Genomic DNA, 26,914 nt, shown 5'->3' on the forward strand with positions numbered 1-26,914 from the left:
ACACTTGCCTGAATAAAGAGCATCAAATAAACCTAGGAACAATTTTATGGAGGTTTTATGGAAACAAGAGACCAGTTTACATTCTGAGTGCTATTTCTACATCACTGGCGTGCCCACCAAACCCCACAACATGCAAAACTCAAGGTACAAATGCAGATTCTCAAACTGCGCCTACCAAAAATACCAGGGAGGAATGAAATGAGATGAAAACTGATGGCTAACTGCTCGCTACTGAACGTTTTCAGTCTTAAAATGCTGTTTTTAATAAGAAAAATAATAACCTAACTCTGTCTCCCTCTCCATTTTCCCTCTCTATTCCTCTACTTTATGTGCCTCTCACTTTCTCTTACACCCCTTATCCCCCCTCTCGTTCCCTCTCTCCGTTTCACTTATAGGCAGATGCTGGCAACAGTTTTCTCAGAGCGGCCCGTTCTGGCAACCTGGACAAGGCCCTGGACCATATCAAAAACGGCATTGATATAAATACAGCCAATCAGGTGAGAGAGCTGCACACTCCCCAGAGTGAAATGGGTGGAAAGTTATAACCTGTGACTGGAAAACTCATCAGCCAGTGAACCACTCTTTTTAATTCACATATTCATTTTTTGCCTATCTGCAAAAATGATCTTCAGTTGTACTCGTGCATAGCGGAAATAGAAACAGAAATATTCAGTATTCTTTTGCCCACAATTGAATCCTGCCAGGATCTAGTCTTCTTTCTCACTATCTGCCAATCTGAGTAAATCAAAATTCAGGAGGCGGCTGGGCTGCCCACTTTTTATTGAAAAAAAGAACAGCAATGTGTGAAAGGAAAGAGGAGTTAATTTATTTACAGTGAAATGATGAGCCATTTTACACTCTTGTGATCAGATGTAATCAGAAAAATGACCTGAAGTACGCTTCCACATCTGTTCCACATGGAAAAGTTATACAACAAATATATAATTTATTTAAGGGTTTAGTTAATAACAGTTTTCTATTGCTCATATACTGTCCATGTATATCACCATTTGTTGTAACAGTATTTCTATATAAATGTGCCTTGAGTGTCCAGTGTGCATGATGTGTCTGAGTTGACCACTGTGCCCATTCATCTGCCTGTGCACTCAGTCATGCACTGTACTACATGAGCATGCTCAGGTAGACTTAATCAGTGGCTGGAGGTGACGGGTGGAGTGTACATAGTCTCCGGGGGAGGTGTTAAATGGAGCAGGATCTTCTCCTTCGCCCCGTCTCCTCCATCCTGCCTCTTTTACTCTGACACTTGTTCCCAGAGTGTCCAGGAGGAGGCAGCGCCAGTGGGCTAGGACCACCGCCTTCAGGCTACTGAAACAAGGCCTAACACTGTGTGTGACAGAGATTCATGTAGCTCATTAATCTAACTTAGTCATGGTTTCCCTTGCATTCACTAATGCTGTCCCCAAAATTTTGTTATTATTGCTGCTAATGATTCTGTCAGGTTTTCTCTGAGGTCTATTCATAAGCCTCATAACAGACCCCACAATGCAATGGTGTCACAATTCATTTGTAGTGACTCTACAGTGGCCGTTGTTGGGAAATGTGATGGGAGACACCTCATGGATTAAAAATGGAATTACATGCATAAAGTATGATTCCAGAATATGCAAGATGAATTCTCTTGGTTTCATTGTTTTGATGATATCCATCATATTAAATTGAGTGTTTGGGTTAAAGTGATGGTCTACAACACACATACACATTTGCACACATATTGTTTTACAGTTTTGCACTTCAAGCCCCTATAATTGAAATATTAGCTGGCTTTTTGTTCATAGAAAAATATAACTGTGAAAACTGGTGCAGTCTACTGTTTGTGTTGCTGTCAGTCAAACTACAGTCTTTTGATTTCACCACCAGATGGCAGCAGAATTTGGATTTTACAAATTTTGCCCCGGCTCACTGCAGCATAAGGACAGTAAATGTCGGCTATACTATTTTATATATCTCCACGTTCTTACTTTATAATTAAAAACACAGGTTCAATACCCACATGCTGCAACTATTGATTTCCATTATCATTAAGGTTTAGATGAATTTCTCAATGAATCATAAAAAAAATCTAATAATAAGGTGGCCATCAAGTCCAGGCCAAAAATATTTTGTTCAGTTTAATTTCGAGACAAAAAAATGATCAAACATCTTTACATCTGAAAATATAGAACCAGCTAAACTAAAAACTACTGAAACAATAGTTGTAGAATTATTTTCTGTCTACAGACTTTTGCTCTACACTTATCGCTGTCCACATTTTGTTTGGTGACACAGAGCAACATGATAATCACATGAAAACAGTTGCAGACCGTCACTTTAGCACTGGTTTGTGTTTGTCCTGATGCTGGTGTACAGAGTGGTGTGTGGATTTGACTGTGGCGGTCGTGTTGCTGTTCACATGTCTGACCTCTGCCATGGTTCACTCACCAGCACGCTGCCTTTTCTCCTCCTCCCCTGACTGTGTTTTCTCTCTTCCTCTAAACCCTCACAACTTCCCTCTCTCTTCCGATCGGGTCACTGGTTTACTAACTCACCTTCCGTTCTATTTTTTTTTGTTCTATTTTTTTGCCTTCCCCTCCTCCATCTCCTCCCTCTCTCCCCTCCCTCCTTCTCTCCTCTGTCTGCAGTAGAGTGATGGTGTGCTGTGGTCTCCCCCCACTCAGAGGAATAATATCAGTGGTGTGGGAAAGGTCCAACCTCACATGTCCTGTGCGGCTGAAGGAAGGCTGTGTGAGGTCAGACCTATTCCACACGGCTTGTATTCTTCCCAGCCACGAGACCAGCGGCCTGCCATCCCCCTCCCGTCCTCCTCTTCCTCTTCCACCTCCTCCTCCTCCTCTCCCCATCATTAATCAAATGAAAATGTTCACATCCTGATTTTCATCCCCGTAGATGTCGTTTTTGCTAATGACCACTTTGATTCTGAGAGTGCTGCATGCCTGGTGCCTGGTGTAAGTATTTGCCTGCCATGTTTTGTGAGTTCTTCAGTCGCTGTGATAACAAGCCCAGTTGTTTCGTTTGGCATGGCCTACATGCGTTTGTGTATACATGTGGTTGTTTCTTTGAGTTGAGAGAATATTTGTATTCCAAGTGTGTTTCGGACCCTTCAGTGTGAGGTCTGCTCTGCTCTCTCACTCAGAATGGGCTCAACGGGCTGCATCTGGCCTCTAAAGAAGGCCACGTCAAAATGGTGCTGGAGCTACTCCACAATGGAATCGTTCTGGAGACGACCACAAAGGTAAAAAAAATACTACCTACCTGTTTTGTACCAAGCACAATTTGTCTGAGAATCAAAATCTGTGAAACACTGAAACTTGGCATGTAAAACCTGCTCAAATATGGCCCTCTATTCATCCATCCATACATTATCTACACATCAAGTTTGCATGTTCTTTTTTTTTTTTTTAATACTTTCAATTTATGGTTGTGCTCATCCCTGTGTTTGAACAGAAAGGGAACACGGCCCTGCACATTGCGGCCCTGGCGGGGCAGGAGCAGGTGGTCGCAGAGCTGGTTAACTACGGGGCCAATGTCAATGCTCAGTCCCAGGTGAGATTGAGCGCCGCTCTCGTGGCGGTGTTCACAGGACACACTGAGGCCATGCGTCAATACTATGTCAACTTTACTGTGAAGCAATTCCATCAGTTAACATTGGTCTTTGTTCCTATATTTCTGTTTGTTTCTTTTCTCTGTTCATCCTTGTGCGTGGATCTGTGACCGTCCTCCTATCTTTCTCTTGCTGTGCTTGTGTCCCCTCTGCTGCTGTTTGTGTGCGTGCGTGTGTCTGTGTCTTTCTGAGACAGAAGGGTTTCACTCCACTCTACATGGCTGCGCAAGAAAACCATCTAGAGGTTGTGAAGTTTCTTCTGGAGAACGGAGCCAATCAGAGCATTCCAACTGAGGTATCAAAGAATTGAGAGAAGAGCAATCTTCTAAACCCCTCAACCCCATCCTCGCTGATCCGGTCTTGCTGTGTTCTCATTCTGTTTTGTGCTCAAAAGCCTCTTTCCTCACATCTCTCCAATTTTCTCTCCCTGGGTGAACCTGTCTTCTAACCTCCTCTCCTGTGTGCTTCAGGATGGATTTACTCCTCTCGCCGTGGCTCTGCAGCAGGGACATGAAAATGTTGTAGCCCTGCTCATCAACTATGGCACCAAGGGAAAGGTCCGCCTCCCCGCGCTGCACATTGCGGCACGCAACGATGACACGCGCACGGCCGCGGTGCTTCTGCAGAACGACCCCAATGCTGATGTGCTCAGCAAGGTGTGTGGGTGAACAGAACCCATCGCTGCACGTTTGGTGTCCTTGTTTGGTTTGTCTTTGTGTTTCTAAAGTGCAAAGGTAATGAGAGTGACGTGCACTCACCCTGACGTGTCCTTGCAGACTGGATTCACACCCCTCCACATTGCTGCACACTATGAAAACCTGAATGTAGCTCAACTGCTGCTCAACAGAGGAGCCAATGTCAACTTCACCCCAAAGGTAGAGAATAACTGACAGAATGTGAATCTCTTGTCCTTGCTCTCGTGTGTCTAAGTGCATGTGCATCTCTGTGCAGAACGGAATCACGCCTCTGCACATTGCAGCCAGACGGGGGAATGTGATCATGGTCCGTCTCCTGCTGGACAGAGGGGCGCAGATAGATGCCAAAACCAAGGTACAGCAGACACCTATCCCACTGTTTCCTAAACTCTTTGATTCACTTAATGCCTTCGATGCATCATTAACTTAATTACGGACATTCGTCTCTTTCCAGGATGAGCTGACTCCTCTGCATTGTGCGGCCAGAAACGGTCATGTCAGGATTATAGAGATCCTGCTGGACCATGGGGCCCCCATCCAGGCAAAGACCAAGGTAAACCATCTGTTGTAGATACATGAAGAAAAGGATTCACTCCTTCACTGGTTTTTTTACTCTTTAAGTAATGAAGATATAATATGTTAACAATTCTTTGTTAACGTGTCTTAAAAAAAAACTAGACATACGGAGGAAAAACCCATTGCTAGCCAGTTAGTCAGCTGGCTATTTTTTCCTTCCACTGTTTTAATTGGTGACTTGTAATGGATCACGATTAATATTCATCACCTTCTACTACACAGGAGGATTATGGGACAAAAAATTGTTGTCTTTAGTTATTGTTTTGATTCAGAGACCCTTACCGACTGAGGTTACATATTGTAAGTTAAAGTTATGGTTTGTTAAGGCTGTTGTTTGTTTTCACTACAAGATAAATTACTTCCTGTTTTACCAAGGATGAGAGAGTCAACACGCTTTCCTTTTTTTTTTTGCAGAACGGCCTGTCTCCAATCCACATGTCAGCGCAGGGCGACCACATGGACTGCGTCAAGCAGCTCCTGCAGTACAATGCAGAGATTGATGACGTCACACTGGACCACCTCACTCCTCTGCATGTGGCTGCACACTGTGGCCACCACCGCATGGCTAAAGTACTTCTGGACAAAGGGGCCAAACCCAACTCTCGGGCACTGGTCAGTGACAGACACTGAGGTTAACACACAGTTAATGCACAGTTCTTTATTGTCTTAGTGGTGATAACTGCTCCTTTTGTTTTTACAGAATGGTTTCACTCCTCTGCACATTGCTTGTAAAAAGAACCACATGCGTGTGATGGATCTCCTGCTCAAACACTCTGCATCATTAGAGGCTGTGACTGAGGTGAGGGATCAGGAGGAAGAAAAGGAATGAGGATCATTTATCTAAAAAAGGGTTCAAAGTAAAAGCACCTCAATGTGTGGTGGTGCTTTAATAAATCTAAAATTCTTCTAATGCTGCTCTCTTTCTGAACAGTCGGGCCTGACCCCTCTGCACGTGGCATCATTTATGGGTCATCTCAACGTTGTGAAGATCCTGCTGCAGAAAGGAGCTTCCCCCAGCGTCTCCAACGTGGTCAGTTCCCATCTGAATTTCCAAGAGCCACACAAATGACCAAATGACATTGTAGTGTTGCTGTTTGTGTGGACTCTGACTGTGTGGTTTGTCTGTGTGTGTGTGTGAGCAGAAAGTGGAGACTCCTCTCCATATGGCATCTCGGGCAGGACACCATGAGGTGGCAGAGTTTTTACTGCAGAATGCTGCACCGGTGGACGCCAAGGCCAAGGTAGAGCTTTCACACAGCACCATCTGTGTATCCATGGACACGTGCAAAAGATTCCTCACTGACATATCATAAATGTGCTGAAAGCCTAGTTTTGATAAATGGAAAATGGACAATATTTATGTGCCACTTTGTCAGTCTTGTTGACCACTCAAAGTGCTTTACGGTACAAGATGCATTCCCCTATTTACACATACATTTATACTTCTATGTGCAGTGATTTTTCTATTACACACCAGTCACACACTGTCCGCACAGCCGTCAGGAGCAATTAAAGGCTCGGTGTCTTGCCCAAAGCAGACTGGAGCAGGGATCAAACCAGCGCCTTTCTGGTTAGTGGTCGACCCTCTCTAACTCCTGAGCCACAGCCATGAAAACTTACCTTTGCTCTCCTGAAGATTTATGCGGCAGAGCTTTGTTTCAACACAGCCTCAATTTGACTGGTAGTGGAGATGACAGTGAAGACACTAAGAAAATTTAAGCAGGATGATAGAAGACCTTTTTTCAGGTGTCTAATACACTAGGCTATGTTACATTGCATCTCAAGTCCTCTCTCCTCCTCCTCCAGGACGACCAAACCCCTCTGCATTGCGCTGCTCGGATGGGCCACAAGGAGATAGTGAAGCTGCTGCTGGAGCACAAAGCCAATCCCAACTCCACCACCACAGCAGGACACACCCCCCTACACATCACTGCCCGGGAAGGTCATGTACAAACCGTCCGCATCCTATTGGACATGGAGGCTCAGCAGACCAAGATGACCAAGGTAAGGCCTCCATTCTGCATATTCCACACACCCAAAGCAATATCTTCCAAAGTCAGAACCTAAGTCATCCATAACGTTGTGTTCCCTTTGCTGCCTCTACAGAAAGGCTTCACTCCGCTGCACGTGGCCTCCAAGTACGGCAAGGTGGATGTAGCAGAGCTGCTGCTGGAGAGAGGAGCCAACGCTAATGCTGCAGGGAAGGTAAATAAAACAAAACGGTCTTGGATGTGTGGGAGGAAGGATGTAATGTAACACATGCTGATGAAGGTTTCATTCTGTTTTCACAGAACGGTCTGACTCCGCTGCACGTTGCTGTACATCACAACAACCTCGATGTGGTCAACCTGCTTGTCAGCAAGGGAGGATCACCGCACAGTGCCGCCAGGGTAAAAGAATAAAAACACAAATGCAAACACAATCCGGAATGTTTAGTGCTTGTTTCTATTTCTGACCACTCGTCATGTGTGCGCTCCAGAACGGCTACACTGCCCTGCACATTGCATCCAAGCAGAACCAGGTGGAGGTCGCCAACAGCCTGCTGCAGTATGGAGCTTCAGCCAATGCTGAGTCACTGCAGGGGGTCACACCTCTCCACCTGGCCTCGCAGGAGGGACGGCCCGACATGGTCTCCCTGCTCATCTCCAAACAGGCCAATGTCAACCTCGGCAACAAGGCAAGAACAATGAAAGAATGATTGAAACCGGTATTTATTTTAATTTGTACTGTTATAATGTCTGACATTTGTCCTCTGACTCCTCTCGCCTATAGAGTGGATTGACCCCTCTCCACCTGGTGTCTCAGGAAGGACATGTTGGCATCGCTGATATCTTGGTGAAGCAGGGAGCGTCAGTCTGCGCTGCCACACGGGTAAAACCCCTTTCATGGCCCTATAATCAAAACAAAAGAAAGAAGAACTAGAAGAGGTCTCAGAAGTGAACTCTACTAAGGCCCAACAGTCCCCTTATATCCAATCAAGCTGCACAAAATTGTAGGCTACACACATAGATATCATATAGAGTTTTTTCATCTAGATCCATACATTATTCCCTGGCAAATTTGTGAAAACATAAAAAAAACACAATGTTAAAAAGTAAAAAAAAATATTCCTGGATCTGCCCCCTGATCCAGGTCTGCACCAAAATTGAATGGGTTCTTTCCTGACCGCTAACACATCCTTCCAATAATTGTCCTGGTAATCCGCCCAATATTCTTTGTGTAATTCTGCAACTAACAGACAAACAAACAAATAAACACATAACCTATAACATAACCTCCTTTGTGGTGTTAAAGGGTTTTGACCTATTACGGTTCCGGTTTTCACCTTAAACTGAGGTCAGGGTTATCAGTGTAGAAAATACTTCAGTAGCGGATAGCGTCTTAGTTCCGGTAGCACAAATAGCCTGATGATGTCACGGCAGAGGGTCGTGTTACCATCAATACAAGGCAGACCCTAGTGAGACTCAGATCATTCACACCCCTGGTGCATTGGTTTTACAGCTGTGTATTGACATAGAGTTGAGATTAGTAGTTTGTAATGATTAATTTATGTCTTAAATTATATAATGTTATCAGAAGAACAGATCCACAAACTACAGCATTAAAGAATGACACCTATTGGACAGTATAGGGTTTTTATAGGATTTTAAGTGGTAGTATTTGCTGTAGGGCTCTTGTATTGCACTTTATTATATACTGTAAATGTGAAACAATTTGATCCACTCTTTCTGAATGTTATTTTTATTATTGCTTTCTTTTCAAATTTAATCAGTTGATGTAATATTTAAGACGCGTGACCACAAATAGGATCAAATCTACATAATGGGATCAAAATGTGGTTAAGATAATAAAAATCCATAATGACAATAATGCTGTATGACATTGATGATTTTCTGTTTCTATTATTTCTCTTTCTACTCTCAGATGGGTTACACCCCTCTCCATGTAGGGTGTCACTATGGCAACATCAAGATGGTTAAGTTCCTCCTGCAGCAACAGGCCAATGTCAACAGCAAAACAAGGGTGAGTGCCACCTTCTGGTTTTGAACAAAACTGCAACAGAATTGGCACAGAGCAACACCGCGTCAATGCATAGGGTCAGAGTAACATGATCTGCTGTTTGTTTCAGAAACATTTCAAAAACAGTTGTGGTTATAAACTGTTGTTTTTTACTAATATCTATATGATGATAAATGTGTTGTGATTAGAAATAGTCTATTCTAGAAAGTCTGGCCCGAAAGATAATTTCTGCTCATCTCAGAAAGTTGTGAAAAAGCATCCATCATAGGTTCCTGCAGCCCGGTCGACAAGTGGACATTTACATTTTGCTTGTTTTGCATTGTCTTTGGTCGCTCGTCCAGCTGGGTTACACTCCTCTGCACCAGGCGGCCCAGCAGGGACACACAGACATTGTGACGCTGTTGCTGAAGCACGGAGCTCAGCCCAACGAGATCACTACAGTGAGCATGAACACAACATCTCTGCCCTCAAGCTCTTTAATAAGTTTGGTTGCCAGTGATCTGATCAGTCTGCCTCTCTCTCTTTTTGTTAGAATGGCACTTCGGCCCTCTCCATTGCTAAGAGGTTGGGCTACATCTCTGTGATTGACGTCTTGAAGCTCGTCACAGAGGAGACGGTTTCCATGGTGAGAAGTTTTGAATTGCTATTACCGTCTCTCGGTTCAGTCCTAGCATTATGTGACCATGATAATCACATGGAAATACTACATTTTTTCTCTTTTTTTACAAAAAGAAATCAAGTCGTATGTGTAACTGGTTCTTTCTCTTCTGTTCCCTGCAGACGACCACAGAGAAACATCGCATGAGTTTCCCTGAAACTGTGGATGAGATACTAGACGTTTCTGAGGATGAAGGTAGAGCAACAAAATTGTCATTATATTACTAGTCTGATTTTATTATGTTTAAACTCGTCAGATACATTTATGTATTTCTTCAACTCTTTTGCCCTTTACCCTTTTTTAGGAATTGCACAGCTAACATTAGGTATGAATGTCTCTTTCTCTCTTCGTGCGGCATTCATAGGTTGTTGTAATAAAGTGTTTGGCTCCATTTCAAGCGCACTCTCTCCATCTTTACCTCTCTGCCTCTCTCTCGCGTCCCCTCTGTGGTGGTGCTCACTGTGATGGTGGCTCTGGTTTCTCATTGGCATGCTCCCATAGCACCCATGTCTGTAACCTCTAAACGCCCCTTTGATAACACCCTCATCCTCTGACTCTCCAGGTTATATAACAGCAGTTCTTGTTTTTACAGTCATAGCTTTATTCAGTATCAGCCCTATAATCATTGTTACCGATATCACATTTAAATCAATTGAATATTTTACTGCTTTGTGAGCATTATTAGTTCATAGTGGATTCTTCAGTCATTCTTTTTTTTAATGTCTAAAGTAGAGTCTGCCTTTAAATCTGTCTCCATTGTGCATCAGTGTGATTTGTGTTTGTTGACATTAGGGAGGAATCGTAATTTAATATATTGCTATAATCAGTATTTTTATATAAACAATATATGTGATTACTTGTATATAAAAGGAGTTGCTCGGATCACCCAGTGCCAGTTACCCTCAGCACTGCAGAATGAGGCTTTCAGCGACTTTCAGTCATTTTTGTGGGTTTTCGAACCTGTAATGTAGGAGTTGTTTTTTAAGAAAAAAATGTGAACAATCAAATGTATTCTACTTTCCCAGCAGTCAGACACGTTTTACAGTTACTTTGTGAACATATAGCATGTAGCATTTAGTAGCTCAACAGCCAGATATTTCCCCCCATGAGTTGGTAGAGACCAAAAGCAGCTTAAAGGAGACTGATTGTTGTTCGTAGTTCTTGCTGTAAACATGCAACCATCTTCAGAGAAGACAATCTGCTTCCTTTTTATACCGGCACACACATGATCTACATGTACAGGTGTGTTAGTACTGACAGGGATCATTACTGATGCGGAGCTAAAACGCTCATGCCGACAGAGATTGTTATACTTCAGAGACCCCAGTTTAAAACGAAAACGTATTAGTATGGATGTTGCCATAATGTCTGCTCATGGTTAACGACTTGTTTCTGTTGCCCCCACATGGTCAAAAAGATCAATAATTGTAAGTTTAATTAAGTAATGCCTGAAGTTAACAACGCCACAGGCAATGATGTCGGAGGACTTTACAGTGTGTCTTGATATTTTTAGACCCCCTGATAATTCAGCTGACAGATTGTCACTGTTACTCTAAATATAGAAAGTAGCTGAGTTGCCTTCTAAAAGACACATCTCACATCCGGAATGGTAAAACGATATATAGCATATTGCAATGCTTCGCCTACCCGACGTTGCACACATACCTGGTACACAAAACCGAACCTGTGGGAAGTGCACTCACACTCATAGTGTAATGACACCTACAGTATCACGTTGGCGCTGCAGCTCATACGGACGCCCACTCACACAGGCTGAGCTGATACAGTCACATTTACAAACACACAGGGGAGACTGACTTTCGTTGCTGGTGAATTTCTGAAAATCACAACCATTTTCGGGGGGTAAGTAACCAAAACCCACCTCAGCTCACATCAGGATAATACTGTGCTGTGCGTTCAAAGTGGAGTAAGGAACAGATTGTGCTCCTGTCGTGTGCGTTGTAGTGTCCTGATGCTGTTGTGATTGTGCCTGTGTTTGTAGTCATGTGTTTTTTTTAGAGCAAATCTCCCCACACATCACTCTGAGCCAGACGATACCTCTGAAACCTAAAGCTCAATAACTGTTTGTTCTCTAGACAGCAGATTTCTGGAATGATATTATGTTGCTCTGTGCACAACTACCCAGACTACGTTTACCAGGAGTCCTCTCCTGTTTCAATGTAGTGATGTTTAGATGTGTTGAAGTACCAGATTCAGCAGCCTGAAACAGTGACCTGCTGGACTGTTGAAGTGTTTTAGGTGATCTGTAGAAGTGAATGTATATCAGTTTTTGCTTTGGTAAGAGCAGTAAGGTCAGTGTACAGATCATCATCACTAATGGCTCATTTCACCAGTCCACACCACAGAGCCATCACCTAAATCCTGGGTCATCATGTTTTCTAACCCGTCTAACCAGCGGTTAACCATCTTGTTCTTTTCTTTCTCTTTCCCTTTGCTGTTTTACCCACCTGACCACGGTCTGTTCGCTCTCTTTGGCATGTTCTCTGAAGGAGAGGAGCTCTTGGGGACCGAAGGGGCCAGGTACATGAAGATGGATGACATGAAAGACCATGATGACGATTTCCTCTCCCCCAAGAAATCACTGGAGTACGAGAGAGGGCTGGGCACAGCGTAAGGGGGGCTGGGTGGGGAAGTAGGGGAGAGAGCTGAGCTGGTAGCCACAGGCTAATAAGTGGATGGATGGATGGATGGATAGAGGGGGGCACACCATCGACAATCACTGAACACCAGGGATGAGCTCTTGGGAGGAGGTGAAACGTAGACAAACTTCTTTTATCTGACTTGTTTTTTTTCTCTTTTCATACAACAGAAATTACTCGCCAGCGATTCCCAGGATCCCACGAGTCTCTCCAGAGACTGTTAACCTGAAAGAACATGAGATGGATCAGGTACTGTACTGACCAGCATGATGAATATACAGCAACATGGCAATATTAAAGGAGTAACAATTTACTATTGCTCCTCTGTAATTGTGGGTGACTGAAAAGACAGATTTAAAAATAAAAAATTTTCACATTAAAGCAGCACATGCCAACACTGGATCCTTCATTTGCCATAAAATAATGAAAAGTAGCATCTTTCATTAGACCTTCCTTAAGTGTTATATGCCAACATTTTGGCATATACCAACTTGTCAACTCGTTTGCAAAGCAGAATTTCTGGTATAAAAGTGTCCAAGCCCAAGATGAAATGACTCAAATCAGCCGAGTGCCCTTTATACTAAAGGTCCACTTACTACGTCAAAGTTTAACAAATCTCCATCTTCTTCAGTGGAAAAAGTTTGCTTAAGTCTCAATCACTATGAAAACTAATAGACAAGGACCGTGAGATGCAGTTGAAAGCCCAGAAACAAGGGAGTGAGTGGACCTTGAGTAAACATCCACTTCTTGCATTTTATCTAAAGTCAAGAATACAATTTCACAGCATGCATGGATTTAATGTTTTTTTAATATATATTGAGGGTTGTGATTTTGTGGAGAGGCTTTAATCTAAAAACATATTTTTGATATTCAAACTAAAGAGGATACTTACTTACCGTGATCCAGTCATTTACAAATTCTATTTTTTGTAATATGACATCATTGCGGATGAGGATCCCTCATCGACAGTCATTTGAAGATAAAAGATGTTTCATCTTCACTATCCACTGTCAAAATGATCACTTCAAAAACACATCCTTTATCATATCCCTCTCCATATCCTCTCCTATACACAGATGATAGTGTAAGTAATACAGTTCGGGTTCCTATAAAAGATGATGCTGAACTGTGTTCCTTTGAGAATTAATAGATTTTCTTTCTGTTGTAGCAGCACACTCCACTTCCACTGCCCAAAGAATATGATGATGACTCACTGATTCCCAGCAGCCCAGCGACTGAGACGTCGGATAATGTCAGCCCGGTCGCCAGTCCCATACACACAGGGTCAGCACAGCAGTACTGCAGAAAAATAAAACATTTCATTTCACTTAATCTCTGTTTGATATCTGATCTGGCAGCTGATTATCACAACCCACGTCTGATGGCAGGTTCCTAGTCAGTTTCATGGTGGATGCTCGGGGTGGCTCCATGCGAGGCAGCAGGCATAATGGTCTGCGTGTCATCATACCTCCGCGGACCTGTGCGGCCCCCACCCGCATCACCTGCCGCCTGGTGAAGCCACAGAAGCTGACCAGCCCCCCTCCACTGGTGGAGGGAGAGGGGCTGGCCAGCAGGATCATCTCCCTGGGTCCAGCTGGGATGCAGTTTCTGGGGTGAGGAAGCGTTAGAGCCGCCTATATCTACGTGTTCCTTTTCTTACGTGTAAATACTGCCTATAAGGGGGGGGGGGGGCAGTGACAAAAACTTTCTTCTCTTTATCTTCCTTGGAAAAGTCCTGATTATTACAATAATTTCATTTGTGTTGTTCAGACCAGTGATCGTGGAGATCCCCCACTTTGCCGCTCTGGGCCGTGGCGACCGAGAGCTCGTGGTGCTGAGGAGCGAGAACGGTTCTGTCTGGAAAGAACATCGCAATCGCTACGGTGATGAGGTGCTAGAAACAATCCTCAACGGGATGGATGAAGGTAAGAGTTCAAACGCGTCATGCTTGATTTCAAACTGATGGTGCTTGGTATCGATTCTGAAGAACTACAACCTCCTCTCTTCTCTCCCCAGACTTAGAAAGTCAAGAGGAGCTCGGGAAGAAGCGAATTCGCAGAATCATCTCCACCGACTTCCCCCTTTACTTTGCTGTCGTATCACGCGTCCAGCAAGAGAGCGATCTGATTGGTCCGGAGGGAGGTTCTCTGACAAGTAAATTGGTGCCGCTGGTCCAGGCCACGTTTCCAGAGACGGCAGTCACCAAGCGAGTGCGACTGGGGCTGCAGGTGAGATGGGACGATGTGGCAAAGGATGGAGAAGAGAGACAGAATCGTTAATGCCTGTGTTGCCTGAAAAGAAAAAGCATGTTGGATGGATTTTTGATTGATTTTGGAATGAACCGATCATATCAGCCGAGTTTTCCTGATATGACGTTCTATTTCTGTTTGCTTATTTTACTTTTGGTATTTCTAGAGGACCTATTTTCCTTTTATTTCACACAGTGCATGCACTCGGCACCTTTATATGACACAGACTGCTCATTTAGTGCTGATATGTTATTGTTATCTTCAGCGATGTCTTTCTTACTAATGCATTTATGTCACTGGTGAAGTCCTGTATTTAGTATATTTAACAGATTAATTTGAGATGCCTGTCTCAAACATGACCTAATGGGAAAGCATCTGCATTCATGGTACAACCAGTACAACAACTGTTTGTGTTTATACTTATACTGTCCAATGGTTTTGTTATCATGAATGTCTGAAAATGTACTAAAGAGCCTTTTTATAAGAACTGAAGTGTTTCCCACACCCGAGCACCTTCTCTGTTTGTACAGCAAACACTATTCAAGTGTCAAGTTCAGGTTCCCTCAAATATACACACCAAAGATAAGAGAATTCACTTTTTTAGTAAACTTTATCACACTTATATACAGCAAATATTTGTTAATAAGAGGACATATTTACAAGGAACCTATGAAATGAGCACTTTTCAACAATCTCACCGTTTTGCCTATCCTGTCACATGAAACCAGTTTTCTTTGCACAAGCATCCATCCAACAGGACCCAGCCACACATACACAAACGTTTCAGTGGCGAACCTTCCCCCCCCCTCCTCTTCACTTCCAGTCCATAAGAGCGAGGGGGTGAATAAAACCATTGCTTCCTGAGGCAAGGCAAATCACACAGTGGCTTCACATAGAGTTCAACTTTGGTGAACTGTGACCCGCGGTATTAGCTACCCTTGTGTGACCGTGCCTAGCTGTTGGTGCTAGCTGTCTAATGTCTTGTCCCCACATTCAAAACATAAAATAATAGACTTTCATTGGACTGTCAGCTGTAAATTCAAAATCAGAACATTTGGAATCAGAATTTTTTTTTAACAGGGTTAAATTGCAGATTGTACAATCGAAAATCAAGTATTTTGTCATTTTAGACTCAGTGATACCTTTCACTTTTACCATTGTCAGTTTGAAATAATTTCAAATCTTTATTAAGGTTTAAAAGTGAAAGGGTCCATAAATATCACATATTTTCTGCTGTCAAAATAATTTGCAGTCTGGAAATGTTTGCTACTTAAATACACACCATTTTCACAGATTTGCTGATTTGGGATCTCAAGGTTCCATTTGTGTTCACTTGAGTTCTGTTTGACAGTTTAAAAATCCACACTGTTGAAAAAAAAATTCTAAATCCCTTATGAATATGCAGATGTGCAAATTATTAATATTAATCAGCAGGAATCATAGAAACTTTAAATTCCAAAGTCAGAATATTTTTCTCTAAACCAAAACGACAGTATGGTATAGTTTGAATGTTCCTTCTACAGCTATACTTTAGACATACAGATGAATTCATTAAAAGTGAAATATTTCTTGGAAACTAACACAGAAGATACCACACATGTTATTACCTCTAAGCTGAAAATAGTTAATATAACCAAATGTAAGTAAAATAGACGCATTTGTATCCTGCAGTTTTATTTTAACCATTTCGTCATTTTCAGAATCACATTATGCTGAACTTAAATCTTGCTGTAGATTAATCATGTGGCCTTATGAAACACCACAGAGCCTTTTTCTTTGATGTCCTTTTTGTATTAATGATTGTAAAAGCTTCTTGTTAACACACGCTGATACTTTTCACAATAAAAGATGATGATTAAGTTCTACAACCAATGTGTGTTGTCTTTCCAAATGTATTTATTAAAACCTTGAGGAATATTATTCACTCTTCACTTCTCTCTCTCTCTCTCTCTCTCTTCATCTTTAATTTTTCCCCATTCGGTTGTCCTCTCTTTGACCCCATTTTGCTCGTCCATCTCTCATTCTACGTTATCCCCAAAACATCTCAATTACCTGCTCATATCTTTTATTTTATTTTATCACTTCTTTCTTCCACATCATCAAACCTGTGCCCTTGTTACGTTTCCCCCTTTCCCCATCGTTTACTCTCAACCTCAGGCCCAGCCAGTTCCAGATGAATTGGTTGCAAAGCTTCTAGGTAGCCAGGCAAACTTCAGCCCTGTGGTCACTGTGGAGCCTCGGCGGCGCAAATTCCACCGACCCATTGGCCTGCGTATACCCCTGCCCCCATCCTGGAAGGAGAGCCCCCGAGATGCCGGGGAGGGTGACACCACCAGTCTGCGTCTGCTTTGCTCCGTCATAGGTACTGCATGCAATGACTGGGAGTTTTGTGGGTGGATGAGTAAGTGTGTGTGTCTCTGTTTTGACGGGCAGTTTCTTTCGATTACGAGGAAAGTTGAGAGGTAACATTGCTGATTCGCAGTAGTGATGTCAGTGCCATCGTTAGATAAAAAAGTTTCTGTTCTATCTTAGAACAACCATTAGACTTTCTCTTTATTGTTTGTGTTGAAGCTAGATTAACCAGTTTGACCTTCCTCACCCTGCCTGTTTCCCAGGTGGCACAGCGCCGGCCCAATGGGAGGACATCACTGGCACGACCAAACTTGTCTATGCTAATGACTGTGCCGGTTTCACAACCAATGTATCAGCACGGTAAGTTCAGTTGGCACAACGCATTCAAAATATCAGCCGTTATGTATCAAGTTTAAATGTCCCTGTGCCATCTCAAGTTATCCGGTCAATCTGATGATGAAAGACAAAGATATATGTTGAATGCTGTGATTACATTTCATTATTTCCTCTCAGGTTCTGGCTGGCAGACTGTCCTCGGACAGCCGAGGCCGTCTCCTTTTCCAACCTGCTCTACAGAGAGCTGTCAGCTGTACCCTACATGGCCAAGTTTGTGGTGTTTGCGAAGATGAATGAGCTGCGCGAGGGTCGCCTGCGCTGCTACTGCATGACCGACGACAAGATGGATAAAACCCTGGAGCAGCACGAGAACTTCACAGAGGTGGCCCGCAGCAGAGACATAGAGGTCAGTCCAGAGACGAGTTTTCAAAACCACTGTCAAACACATGAGACGTCATTGAGTATGTTGAACTCAATGACGGTGAACATAGGTACTGCTCTGCCATGCATTTCTACCATAGACTGTGTATACAAAATGGACGACGCGTTTCAACTTCCTCCAACTATCCAGAATTAAAGCCAACATTTTCCAGATACGAACTCTGGCATCTTGCACATGTCATTTGGAGCCAGAGTCTGTGCAGTAGCGATCAGGGGATGGAGCCACGGTCCCGCTGACATACACACGCTCGACCAATCACAAGTCATTTTAAGCTGTCAATCATTTATAACATCCCATAACTACGTAAAGCCAAACTTATCAGAAACATGAGCACTTGAAGATATATCAATGTGATAAGAACTTCCTAAAATGGAAGAAAACATCTTAAGAAAAGCTTTTTGTTTGGCCAATGTCCCATCCACTAACATGGAGGAGGCCAATTTTATGACCTACACTGCAGCCAGCCACAAACGGGTTGGTTTCACCTTTGGCAAGCTGTCGTTTCGGCTATCTTTATATGCGGTCTATGGTTTCTATTGGCACTTTGGCTAATGTCTGCGTCACATGTTGCAGGTGATGGAGGGAATGCCGCTTCATCTGGAGTGTTCAGGAAATCTGGTGCCGGTGAGGAAGGCCACCCAGCAGCCTCGCTGCTTCAGCTTCCAGGCCTTCAGAGATAACAGACTTCCTGTGTCTGTTAAGGTACTTCCATTTTCTCTCACAAATCTTTCCTGGATTTTATTTTCCTTTGTTACTAACCATTACACCACCAGCTCAATCTCCCAATCTCTCTCTCTCGCTGTGTCTTCATTGATCTCTCCCGTGTCTGTGATTCTAAGGTGCGAGACAGCAGTAAAGAGCCCACTGGATTTTTGTCCTTCCTGCGCAAGACCACCAAGTATGAGGACAGTCAACATGTGCTCTGTAACCTCAACATCACCATGCCTCCATGCATCAAGGTAAAGCTCTGAAGTTTAGCTCACATTAACACAACATGTTAGGCATCTTTATTTACAGTCTTTTCCCCTGAGATGTCTGACCTCTGTGGGGTTTGCATGTGACTGACAGATTGTGGGAAGTGAAGACCGGAGGAGAACTCTGACCCCGCTGGCTTTAAGAGAAAGATACAGTGCCCTGAATGAGCCTGCAATGGGTATGAGACTTCAATTGTCCCACAGCATCATTCTACCCCATTCACAGCACTATACTCTGTGATAATCTCAACTTTACATTTAATTGACAGGGATGTTTAACTTTCTGTTGTGTTTTAATTTCTGCAGCATCAATGAGTGCCATGGAGAGGACTGAGCTGAAAATGGCTGTGATTGCAGAACAGTTGGGACTGAGCTGGGCTGGTAATATACAGCTGTGTGTGTGTGTGTGTGTGTGTGTGTGCGTGGCTGCGTGCTGTAAACTGTCCATGTTTACCTTATGTCTGACAAGCTTTCCTCGCTCGTTGCTGATTAAACAAAGTTATAACATGGCAACCGGCCATTCAAACTAATTACTGTCTGTTTTCCAGCCGTGGCTTTTTAACAGACAGAATATTTGTTCTCGTCTGGTCAGAGCTCCTGTGAAGCAGGGTTCTATTTCGAGAACAGCACAGTGAATGCTGCGACAGCATGTCACACAGGATATATTATACAAATATTGCCCCTGCTTGATCCAGATCTTCTCCTTCACTTTTTTAAAAACAGAGTTGGCACGTGAGCTTCAGCTCAGCGTGGACGACATCAATAAGATCCGTGTGGAGAATCCCAACTCGCTGCTGGAGCAGAGCTCTGCACTGCTCAACGTGTGGGCCACCCGCGAGGGCAAGAGGGCCAAGAGTGAGTTCATGAGTTTAAAATTTTGATAGAGCTCAACAGCGTGGATCCGGAAGTAAAAATCCCATTCATTTAAAAAAAGAAAAGAAAAAAAGAAAAGAGATTTTGATGATCAGCCATAATATTGTTACCATCCAAGGTAGAATTACCACAAGCTATGAAACTATGAAAAAATCCTGTAGAAGACACAAGTCTGTATGATATCAAGTGCATTTTCTGAAAACTTATTTTATTCACAATGTCAAGGAAGTTTAAAGTTTACTTCCGGAACCAGATCCACTCTAAAAGTGGGCTGTCATGGTTACGCTCTATATTCTTTAAGGTTCTGCCTTTTTAATCCAGTCAAAGTTCAGATTGGTGTTGTAATTTTGTTGCTGTTTTTCCCGGGAACCCCTCTCCTCCTTCCCCTTCTTCCTTGCTTTGCTTGTGTGTCTCCGGCATGTGTCGTTACTGCAGTGGAGAGCTTGTACACGGCTCTGAAGAGCATTGACCGCATGGACATCGTCAGCATGTTGGAGGGCCAGCCGCCTCAGCCTGCGAGACGAGGCTCCCGTGATCTGAGCCGACGCCGAAACAACGAAAGAGAACACCTCTCCCCTGGTATGACCAATGGTAAGGTCCTCCCCCAGTGCAGCCTCGTCCCTGTGTCCCTTTTTGCCTCAACCCCGAGCCACCTTTCCAATAAAAACAAATCCTCTTTCCCTAAAATCCCCTGAAGGTAAAGTGAAGTTTGATTTCTCCTGTGTTGTCCCCTTGTCGTTCTTATTTATTCCCCATGATGCTGTTGGGTATGAAAGCTTCCACAAACGTCAAACTTTTGCAGGACTTTACCTCCAGCAACATGCAGAGGGACTCAGGACACTCCTACTACAGCCTCTCTAGTTCTTCTGCTTATACATTTGACACTGCATTTATTTATTATGATGAAGGGTTATAGTGAATGGAGGTGAAACGTAAATGGTGAATGCCTGGGTGTCATCCAGCACTCCATCGCCATTGATCATAACACTCGAGATCTAAGTTATTCCTCATAGAAATCAATAAATTATTTTATAAACCTAAAACTTTGACTAGTTATAGTTTTATTAGTGTTTTTATTAGTATTACCATTGTTGAGGTAAAGATGTGTGTTCCTTTTGAATAGCAAGATAAGTCCGCTGATAGTTTAGTTTTTAAGCATCGTTTTAATTTAGATGGACTTAACTTTAGTTTGGATGTTTTGTCTAGAAAACCACACTTTGTCATACATGATCAGTCCACGTTGATCATAAGTATAGCTTAGCATTACTGAGCTTCTTACCAACTGTCAGTCCTCAGTCTTTTACTCCTTTTCCTCATGGTTTCCTTCACACATGCATAACCTACATCTTTATTGACTCCATTTTCACCTCTGGACTGGTGTGAGCAGCTTCTGGTGCAGGCGACGAGTCCGTCCGACAGGTGAAAGGTCCTCTCTGTGAAAACTGGAGCAATAGTCCGAGATGTAACCATGCATACCGATATGACCATGAGTGTCAAAGGGAGAAAAAAGGGAGACGTTCAGATCACAGCTGCAGTGAATCTGATAAGCGTGTATCTGTGTTGTCTGTCTATCTGTCCGCCTATCTGCCTCCCAAAGGCCGTTCCCGCTTTGACATTTAATGTAAAAACGCTGTGCCGCTCTGAATACTAGGATATTGTGTCTTCTGTTTATTTCAGAGTGACGGGTTTTCAGAGATTCGTAACTTACAGTTCCAGTTTAGTTTGTTTACCAAGCAGGAGTCCGAACCTGATTTTTAAGGCCATAAATGAATAAATAAATAAATCGATAAATAATTAGTCCGATGAATGAGATATCTTAAAATAGATGAATAAAACACGCAAAGAAATGAAAAATAAATCATAAATGCTCAAAGAAATTGAAAGTAACTCCTTAAAATACATAAAAATGTGAAATTATTCTTGATTTCCTTGTGCATTAGATTTATTCTGACATTTTTTTATAGTTTTCTTATTTCTCAATTTGTCTCACGAGTTAATTTATTCACTTTATATTAAAGGAATAGATTTGAAAATATGCTAATTTCCTCTCTTGCCGAAAAATTACGAATATGAAGCCACAGACAGCAGCTAGCTAGCTTAGCTTAGCATTAAGACTGGAAACTGCGAGCCTAGCTCTGTCCAGGAGACTGTTCAAGAATATATGGAGGACTGAGCCTGACTTAAAGTAATAATCGTTTGTTTAATCCGATAACAAGTTGTGGTTTTAGGGAGGTTATGTACTTTTAGTATTTCTTGACATGTTAACTTCTTGCCAAAAAAATGGAGGTACAGTACCTGTCCAAAAAAGAGGTTCTTTTCAAAAAAAGGACAGAGCTTGGTCTTTATGCTAAGCTAAGCTAACTAGCTGCTAGCGGTGGCTTCATATTTACCTTACAGAGATGACAGTGGTGTCCATCTTCTCTGCATTTGAACTCTTTGGCATGAAAGGAAATAGGTACATTTTCACCGATTTTAAATTATATATATACTATATATTTATATTTTAATTAAGTCAGGTTCAGTCCTCCATACATCTAGAGGTGCTGAAGAAGTAACCTGCATATTTGCTAATAGAGTGGAGAAGTAAATTATACTGCAGACTTGATTCTATCTTTACATGTCTTTTTTCTATAGTTCTAGTGCACCTCTATTATAGGTAAGCACATTTCTATGGTTTGTTCAAGACCATTTCCAGGTTAACAGATAAAAATACATGATATAAAACAGTAAGAAGCTTTCTTTCAGGCTTCTGTAATAGGAGATTAAAGTGCTGTCTGCCTGTGGTTGCATGGGGAGTAGTGTGAGACTCTTTAGGGCTAATGTTGGTGCACTGAATGTCCTTTTGGGAGCCCTGTTTTCATTCCCTGTGAATCTGTCCCTCTCTCTGTGTTTTTCTGGACATGTCATCTGCAGCCTAGCCGCCCTACTCTTCCTCCTTCTCACTCCTCTCCGAACTCTGACCTCATGCCGACCTCATGTTGACCTCTGACCCACATATTTATCTCTTTTTTTTCCCTTTTTTTTTTTGCGACCAGTCGTGCATTTTCTTTATTTCTTGTATTCTTGAAAACCCCACCTTTTTAAGTGTCTGCTCTGTGACCCCCTCACACAGACTGTGTACTCAGCACCCACTGGGAGGGGGGAGGTGACCCTCTCTGTCTCTCACCGTTTCTGTGTTCATCCCCCTATTTTATATTTCTCTCTCTCTCTCTGTCTCCCTCTCTCCCTCTCTCTCTCTTTTGCTACCTTTCTTTTCTCTCTTTCCGACTCTGTCCTCTCCCTTCTTTCCCTCCCCTCCTGCCTGACTGCATGTGCATGGAGTCTGACTTCCATCGCTCATTTCACCCTGTGTTTGCATGGTGACACTGGGATGAGGAGTATCACTGGCATGTTGGACAACTCAAACACTGCATTGGAACCTAATGCTGCTTGACCGACAGACGTGTGTTGTTGCATGGCATGAACACAGATAATGATCCTACAGTCTGTCTCTGTTCCTCCTCAGGGCTCTGGTCTGTTGGGGTTAAAAAAGGCCACAAACCTTTTTTGTGAGCTGCGTCTGCTCTGTTCATGTATGAATGTTGCGGTTGTTTCTATGTAAACTTTGTCCATCTGATGGGTTATTTAAAATATATGTTTTTAATGTCTTTGTGAGTGTTGTACAAGAGTGGGTTTATTGTAAACGTGCTCATTGTTTGATGTGAAACTCATCAACAGTCCGTGTGAGTTTATCAGTGTGAGCATCTTTATTTTAAATTGTAAGTGTTTGTGTCTTTCATTCACATATGTGGCCAGTGTTTAAGTCTATGTGCAAAAGGATTATATTTACTTTATATGTATTTTATGTGAGCTTCACTGCTTTGTTGTTGTATTTATTTATTTCAATCGATGGGGTCGCAAAAAGCCACATTTTTTCATATTTCACACTTCCATTAATTTCTTCCTCTCCGAAGGTCTTTCTTTTCTGACTGTTGCCTCGTCAGAAAACAACTGAAAAAACTGACTACAAGTCATTCAAAATATAGAGAATAGGTTTGTATAAGGATATCTTCATGAAATATACAGTGAAAACTGATTTTAAATCAACTCTTTCAACCTTCTAAATCCCTTTTGGGAAAATGCACTTTGCAAAAAAACGATATTTAAAAGTAACAGTTTCTATAGACAAATGACAGTAGTTGAGAGGCTGAGAGACACAACAGAAAGTAGGACAAGACGTCTTCTTGGCCGCTTGGTGTCACAAATATCTCCTGCACTCTCAGCAGTGCTCAACAGCAGTGGTGCTAAACATGAGTCATGTTACACCCTGCACAGCTTTCTCCTCAGTGGAAACTGTACACATACAGTCACTCTCTCTCAACACCTCTCTCTCTCTCTCTCTCTCTCTCTCTCTCTCTTCATCTCTCTCTCTCTCTCGTGAAGGGGAGTATCCTCTACTTCCTCTTCTTGTCCTGCACCAAATCTCCTGTTTCATTTTCTGGTTAATATATTTCTATACTGTAACAGTACCACTCACACTTTGATTTTTCTACATTGCCAAAAGTATTAAAAGTTTCAAATAAACTATGTGCAGGTTAGTCAGTAATTTTCAGCATAATTAACTCAGTAAGAAAAATACAAGGCAGATTATTTGTTCGCTTAAAGAGTAAAAGCACACTCTTCATAGACTTCAACTGGAGTTAATGTAAAATATTAAAATATTACAAAACAATAATCCAGGCTGCTGTGACATTGAGCTATATCACATCAGATCTGCCTCTCCAAACAGGAGGAGTTATGAACGTGTGTTCAAGAAACACTTGTAGGAGTGACCTGAGTCCACAGCACATTAACAGTTTGCAGTTTTGATGAGTGACATTGCTTCATTTGAAATAAATGTTCAAAAACATTTTTGAGACAGCAACCATGAGGCTACTTTAGCCTATGTGTGTTAATTATATGTTAATACACTCAGTTGGCAGTTTATTGGGTACATATACCTCAAACTGATACAGTCTAATACAAAAAGTCCTGCTATTAATCCTAAATGGTCATTTTGGAGGCGGCAGTTTGACTTGTTTTGTGATGCATGGACATGATTTTGTCATTGTCCACCCATTGTATCAATGACAGAAACACATCTAAATATTTAATGAAATACAATTCAACAGCACAACGTTCTTCAGCCTATGTAATTATCATAGCTGCTGAATCAACAACCCTCTGAAATAACTTCTATCAAAGGAGGGATGTACACAGGACTGTTTGTGTAAGACTGCATTAGGTTTTGGTAAGTTCACTGGATAAACTGCCAACTAAGTGTAGCTGTGTTATTCGGTGCATTTTGAAAATTCTATGTGTCAAAGAGAGAGTCAGCAGCTGTGTGGCGTGAGCTGATGTGTGTGACAATGTGTGTGAGGACAGAATGAGATTGCCTGCATGCATGCTATCCAGCCTGGCAACGATATCAACCTGCCTGTTTTTGAGAGGGTTTGAATGCATGCATACATGAGAGTCAGGGTGTGTGTGAGAAAGAATGAGACAGTGAGAGAGTGTGTTTACGGCATGTGTACGTGTGACAAAGTGTGTGTCACTGTTGGACAGGTGTGTGTCCCAGCCTCAGGCAGAGGCAGTAATTCCTGTCCGTCTCCCTGTAGGTGGCAGACAGCAGAGCAGCACCAGTCATTGCTGGGTTTGAACCTCGGTTTCTGTCTCGGTCCATCTGGCCGTGTCTGCTGCTGCTGCCGCTGCTGTCCTCACCGTCAGCGCTGGCTGATCGAGCTTGACACCCCCTCTTCCTCTTTTGTCCTAAGCTCCTTGCACCTTTATTTCAGCTCCTATTGTCTTGGCCCTCCCCCTCTCTCCCTCCCCTCTTCTCTCCCATTTGTCCCTTCAGCCTCCTCTACTCCTCCCCTAGATGCCCAGCTCCTGGGCAGGGGTACCTATCCCCTCCCAGGGTCCCGGTGCTGTGGGGTTGAAGTGGGGAGCGAGGTAGGGGGGCCGGGTGTCAGTATGCCTCTCTCTGTCTCGCTCCAGGTTATGGGCTCGCGCAGGATGAGCTTCTCTCGCCGGCCTCCATGCAGTACAGTCTGCCCTCCCCGCTGGGCGCTGAGCCTTACTGGCAGGAAGTCTCCAGTCTGGACTGTGCACCCATTGCTACCACAGAAGAAGACACCCTCATGGAGATGTCTGATGTGCAGGTGTGGCCCTCAGGCAACAGTCCCTCCCTGGTGCCTGTGGAGGACTCCTCCCTGGAGTGCAGCAATGCGGACGATTCAGAAGGTCTGCTGGGGCTGCCGTATGGAAGTCTGGGTCGGCCGGCCAGTCAGGCCAGCGCAGCCAGTGGAGGGGGTGGGGTGCTGAGTGGTTCCATTGAGCTGCCCGAAGACGATTCAGAGATGGGCGTTGAATCGCTCAGCACAGCCACGCCAGCCTCGCTTGGGGGCACCATCGCTGGAATCAATCTTAACGGTCTGAACAATGGTCAGGGGTCAGAGGCAAGCTCGGAGGTATCGGGAGTCACCAGCACAACTGGTGGTGGAGGAGCTGGAGGAGGAGGAGGAGGAGGAGGGACGGGCTCAGACGAAGGGATTTCTCTTGTTGCAGGACAACAAAGGGTGTATGCTCGGCTGAGTGAGTCACCTGGTCTGAGCTGTGTTGCAGATCGAAATGGAGACAGGTGAGTAAGACCCCTGTCTGCCCCTCAGTTGCCCCTGCAAATTCACAATCTGTCCTTATTATCCCTTCATAATGTTCCGATGATACCGTGAAGAGAAAGTGAATCCCCAAAGTTGATGAGAGTTGTCTTACTTTCCATGCAGTGAGTAGCAGTGCATGCACGATGTCCTCACTGATCTGTTCTCTCGTTCCAGGTCAGGTAATGGTGGAAACGGAGGCGGTGGAAGCTCTTTCATTTCCTACCTGCAGGAACAGGCAGGCCCGGGTTGGATCCCTGCTACTGACCCTACTCAGGCCTGGGTGGGCAGTCAGCCCAGGCAGGCCATGGACACCATGATGGCATCTGTACGTAACGCAGTGGATGGAGACCAATCTCCTATGTCCCAGGAGTCCTTGCTTCAGCCTGTGAGGGACATGGGTCACTCTGAGATCCTACGGGGTCACTTCAGAGGTACCCAGCCGTTCGAGAAGGGGTTGGGCTTCCCACACAGGGTACCAGAGCTGAGGGCCTGGGACGACGTCCGCCTGAAGGGCCAGGTGAGTGTGGTGCTCCTTCGACGCAAAGTAAGAGGAATGTTTGTTCTGCCTTTAGAAATAAACAAAGTACTGAATCAGCTGAACACATATTTTCAAGGTTGTTTTTGCAGATACAATAAAGATAATGGATAGAATGATACTAGAACTGGACAGTAAACACACACACACACACACACACACACACACACACACACACACACACACACACACACACACACACACACACACACACAGTCTCGGGCCCAAGATGGGCACAAACAGTATGT

General features: G+C 43.4%; 1 protein-coding gene across 11 annotated transcripts in view; it reads left to right on the forward strand.

The window, feature by feature from the left end:
- ank1a (ankyrin 1, erythrocytic a) overlaps nt 1-26,914 on the forward strand; it is a 98,456-nt gene that overhangs the window by 63,097 nt on the left and 8,445 nt on the right. For 5 of the 11 annotated variants that reach the window (XM_034596867.1, XM_034596859.1, XM_034596862.1 and 2 more), the window contains 39 exons: nt 396-497; nt 3,152-3,250; nt 3,463-3,561; nt 3,816-3,914; nt 4,090-4,275; nt 4,396-4,494; nt 4,571-4,669; nt 4,769-4,867; nt 5,305-5,502; nt 5,591-5,689; nt 5,822-5,920; nt 6,033-6,131; nt 6,697-6,894; nt 6,997-7,095; nt 7,182-7,280; nt 7,370-7,567; nt 7,663-7,761; nt 8,815-8,913; nt 9,252-9,350; nt 9,443-9,535; nt 9,691-9,763; nt 9,873-9,893; nt 12,079-12,199; nt 12,399-12,477; nt 13,397-13,512; nt 13,617-13,841; nt 13,999-14,153; nt 14,245-14,456; nt 16,635-16,839; nt 17,093-17,189; nt 17,343-17,571; nt 18,181-18,309; nt 18,447-18,566; nt 18,676-18,760; nt 18,888-18,962; nt 19,305-19,436; nt 19,890-20,045; nt 25,470-26,112; nt 26,306-26,648. In XM_034596867.1, coding sequence (XP_034452758.1) covers nt 3,200-3,250; nt 3,463-3,561; nt 3,816-3,914; nt 4,090-4,275; nt 4,396-4,494; nt 4,571-4,669; nt 4,769-4,867; nt 5,305-5,502; nt 5,591-5,689; nt 5,822-5,920; nt 6,033-6,131; nt 6,697-6,894; nt 6,997-7,095; nt 7,182-7,280; nt 7,370-7,567; nt 7,663-7,761; nt 8,815-8,913; nt 9,252-9,350; nt 9,443-9,535; nt 9,691-9,763; nt 9,873-9,893; nt 12,079-12,199; nt 12,399-12,477; nt 13,397-13,512; nt 13,617-13,841; nt 13,999-14,153; nt 14,245-14,456; nt 16,635-16,839; nt 17,093-17,189; nt 17,343-17,571; nt 18,181-18,309; nt 18,447-18,566; nt 18,676-18,760; nt 18,888-18,962; nt 19,305-19,436; nt 19,890-20,045; nt 25,470-26,112; nt 26,306-26,648 — 5,427 coding nt within the window. In that variant the 5' untranslated portion in view covers nt 396-497; nt 3,152-3,199. Of the gene's footprint in view, nt 1-395; nt 498-2,904; nt 2,964-3,151; nt 3,251-3,462; nt 3,562-3,815; nt 3,915-4,089; nt 4,276-4,395; nt 4,495-4,570; nt 4,670-4,768; nt 4,868-5,304; nt 5,503-5,590; nt 5,690-5,821; nt 5,921-6,032; nt 6,132-6,696; nt 6,895-6,996; nt 7,096-7,181; nt 7,281-7,369; nt 7,568-7,662; nt 7,762-8,814; nt 8,914-9,251; nt 9,351-9,442; nt 9,536-9,690; nt 9,764-9,872; nt 9,894-12,078; nt 12,200-12,398; nt 12,478-13,396; nt 13,513-13,616; nt 13,842-13,998; nt 14,154-14,244; nt 14,457-16,634; nt 16,840-17,092; nt 17,190-17,342; nt 17,572-18,180; nt 18,310-18,446; nt 18,567-18,675; nt 18,761-18,887; nt 18,963-19,304; nt 19,437-19,889; nt 20,046-25,469; nt 26,113-26,305; nt 26,649-26,914 lie in introns of all 11 variants that reach the window. The other 6 variants (XM_034596868.1, XM_034596869.1, XM_034596860.1 and 3 more) reach the window with 5 other exon arrangements.

This window comes from Hippoglossus hippoglossus, chromosome 9 (genome assembly GCF_009819705.1).
Source record: "Hippoglossus hippoglossus isolate fHipHip1 chromosome 9, fHipHip1.pri, whole genome shotgun sequence".
Lineage (NCBI taxonomy): Eukaryota > Metazoa > Chordata > Actinopteri > Pleuronectiformes > Pleuronectidae > Hippoglossus > Hippoglossus hippoglossus.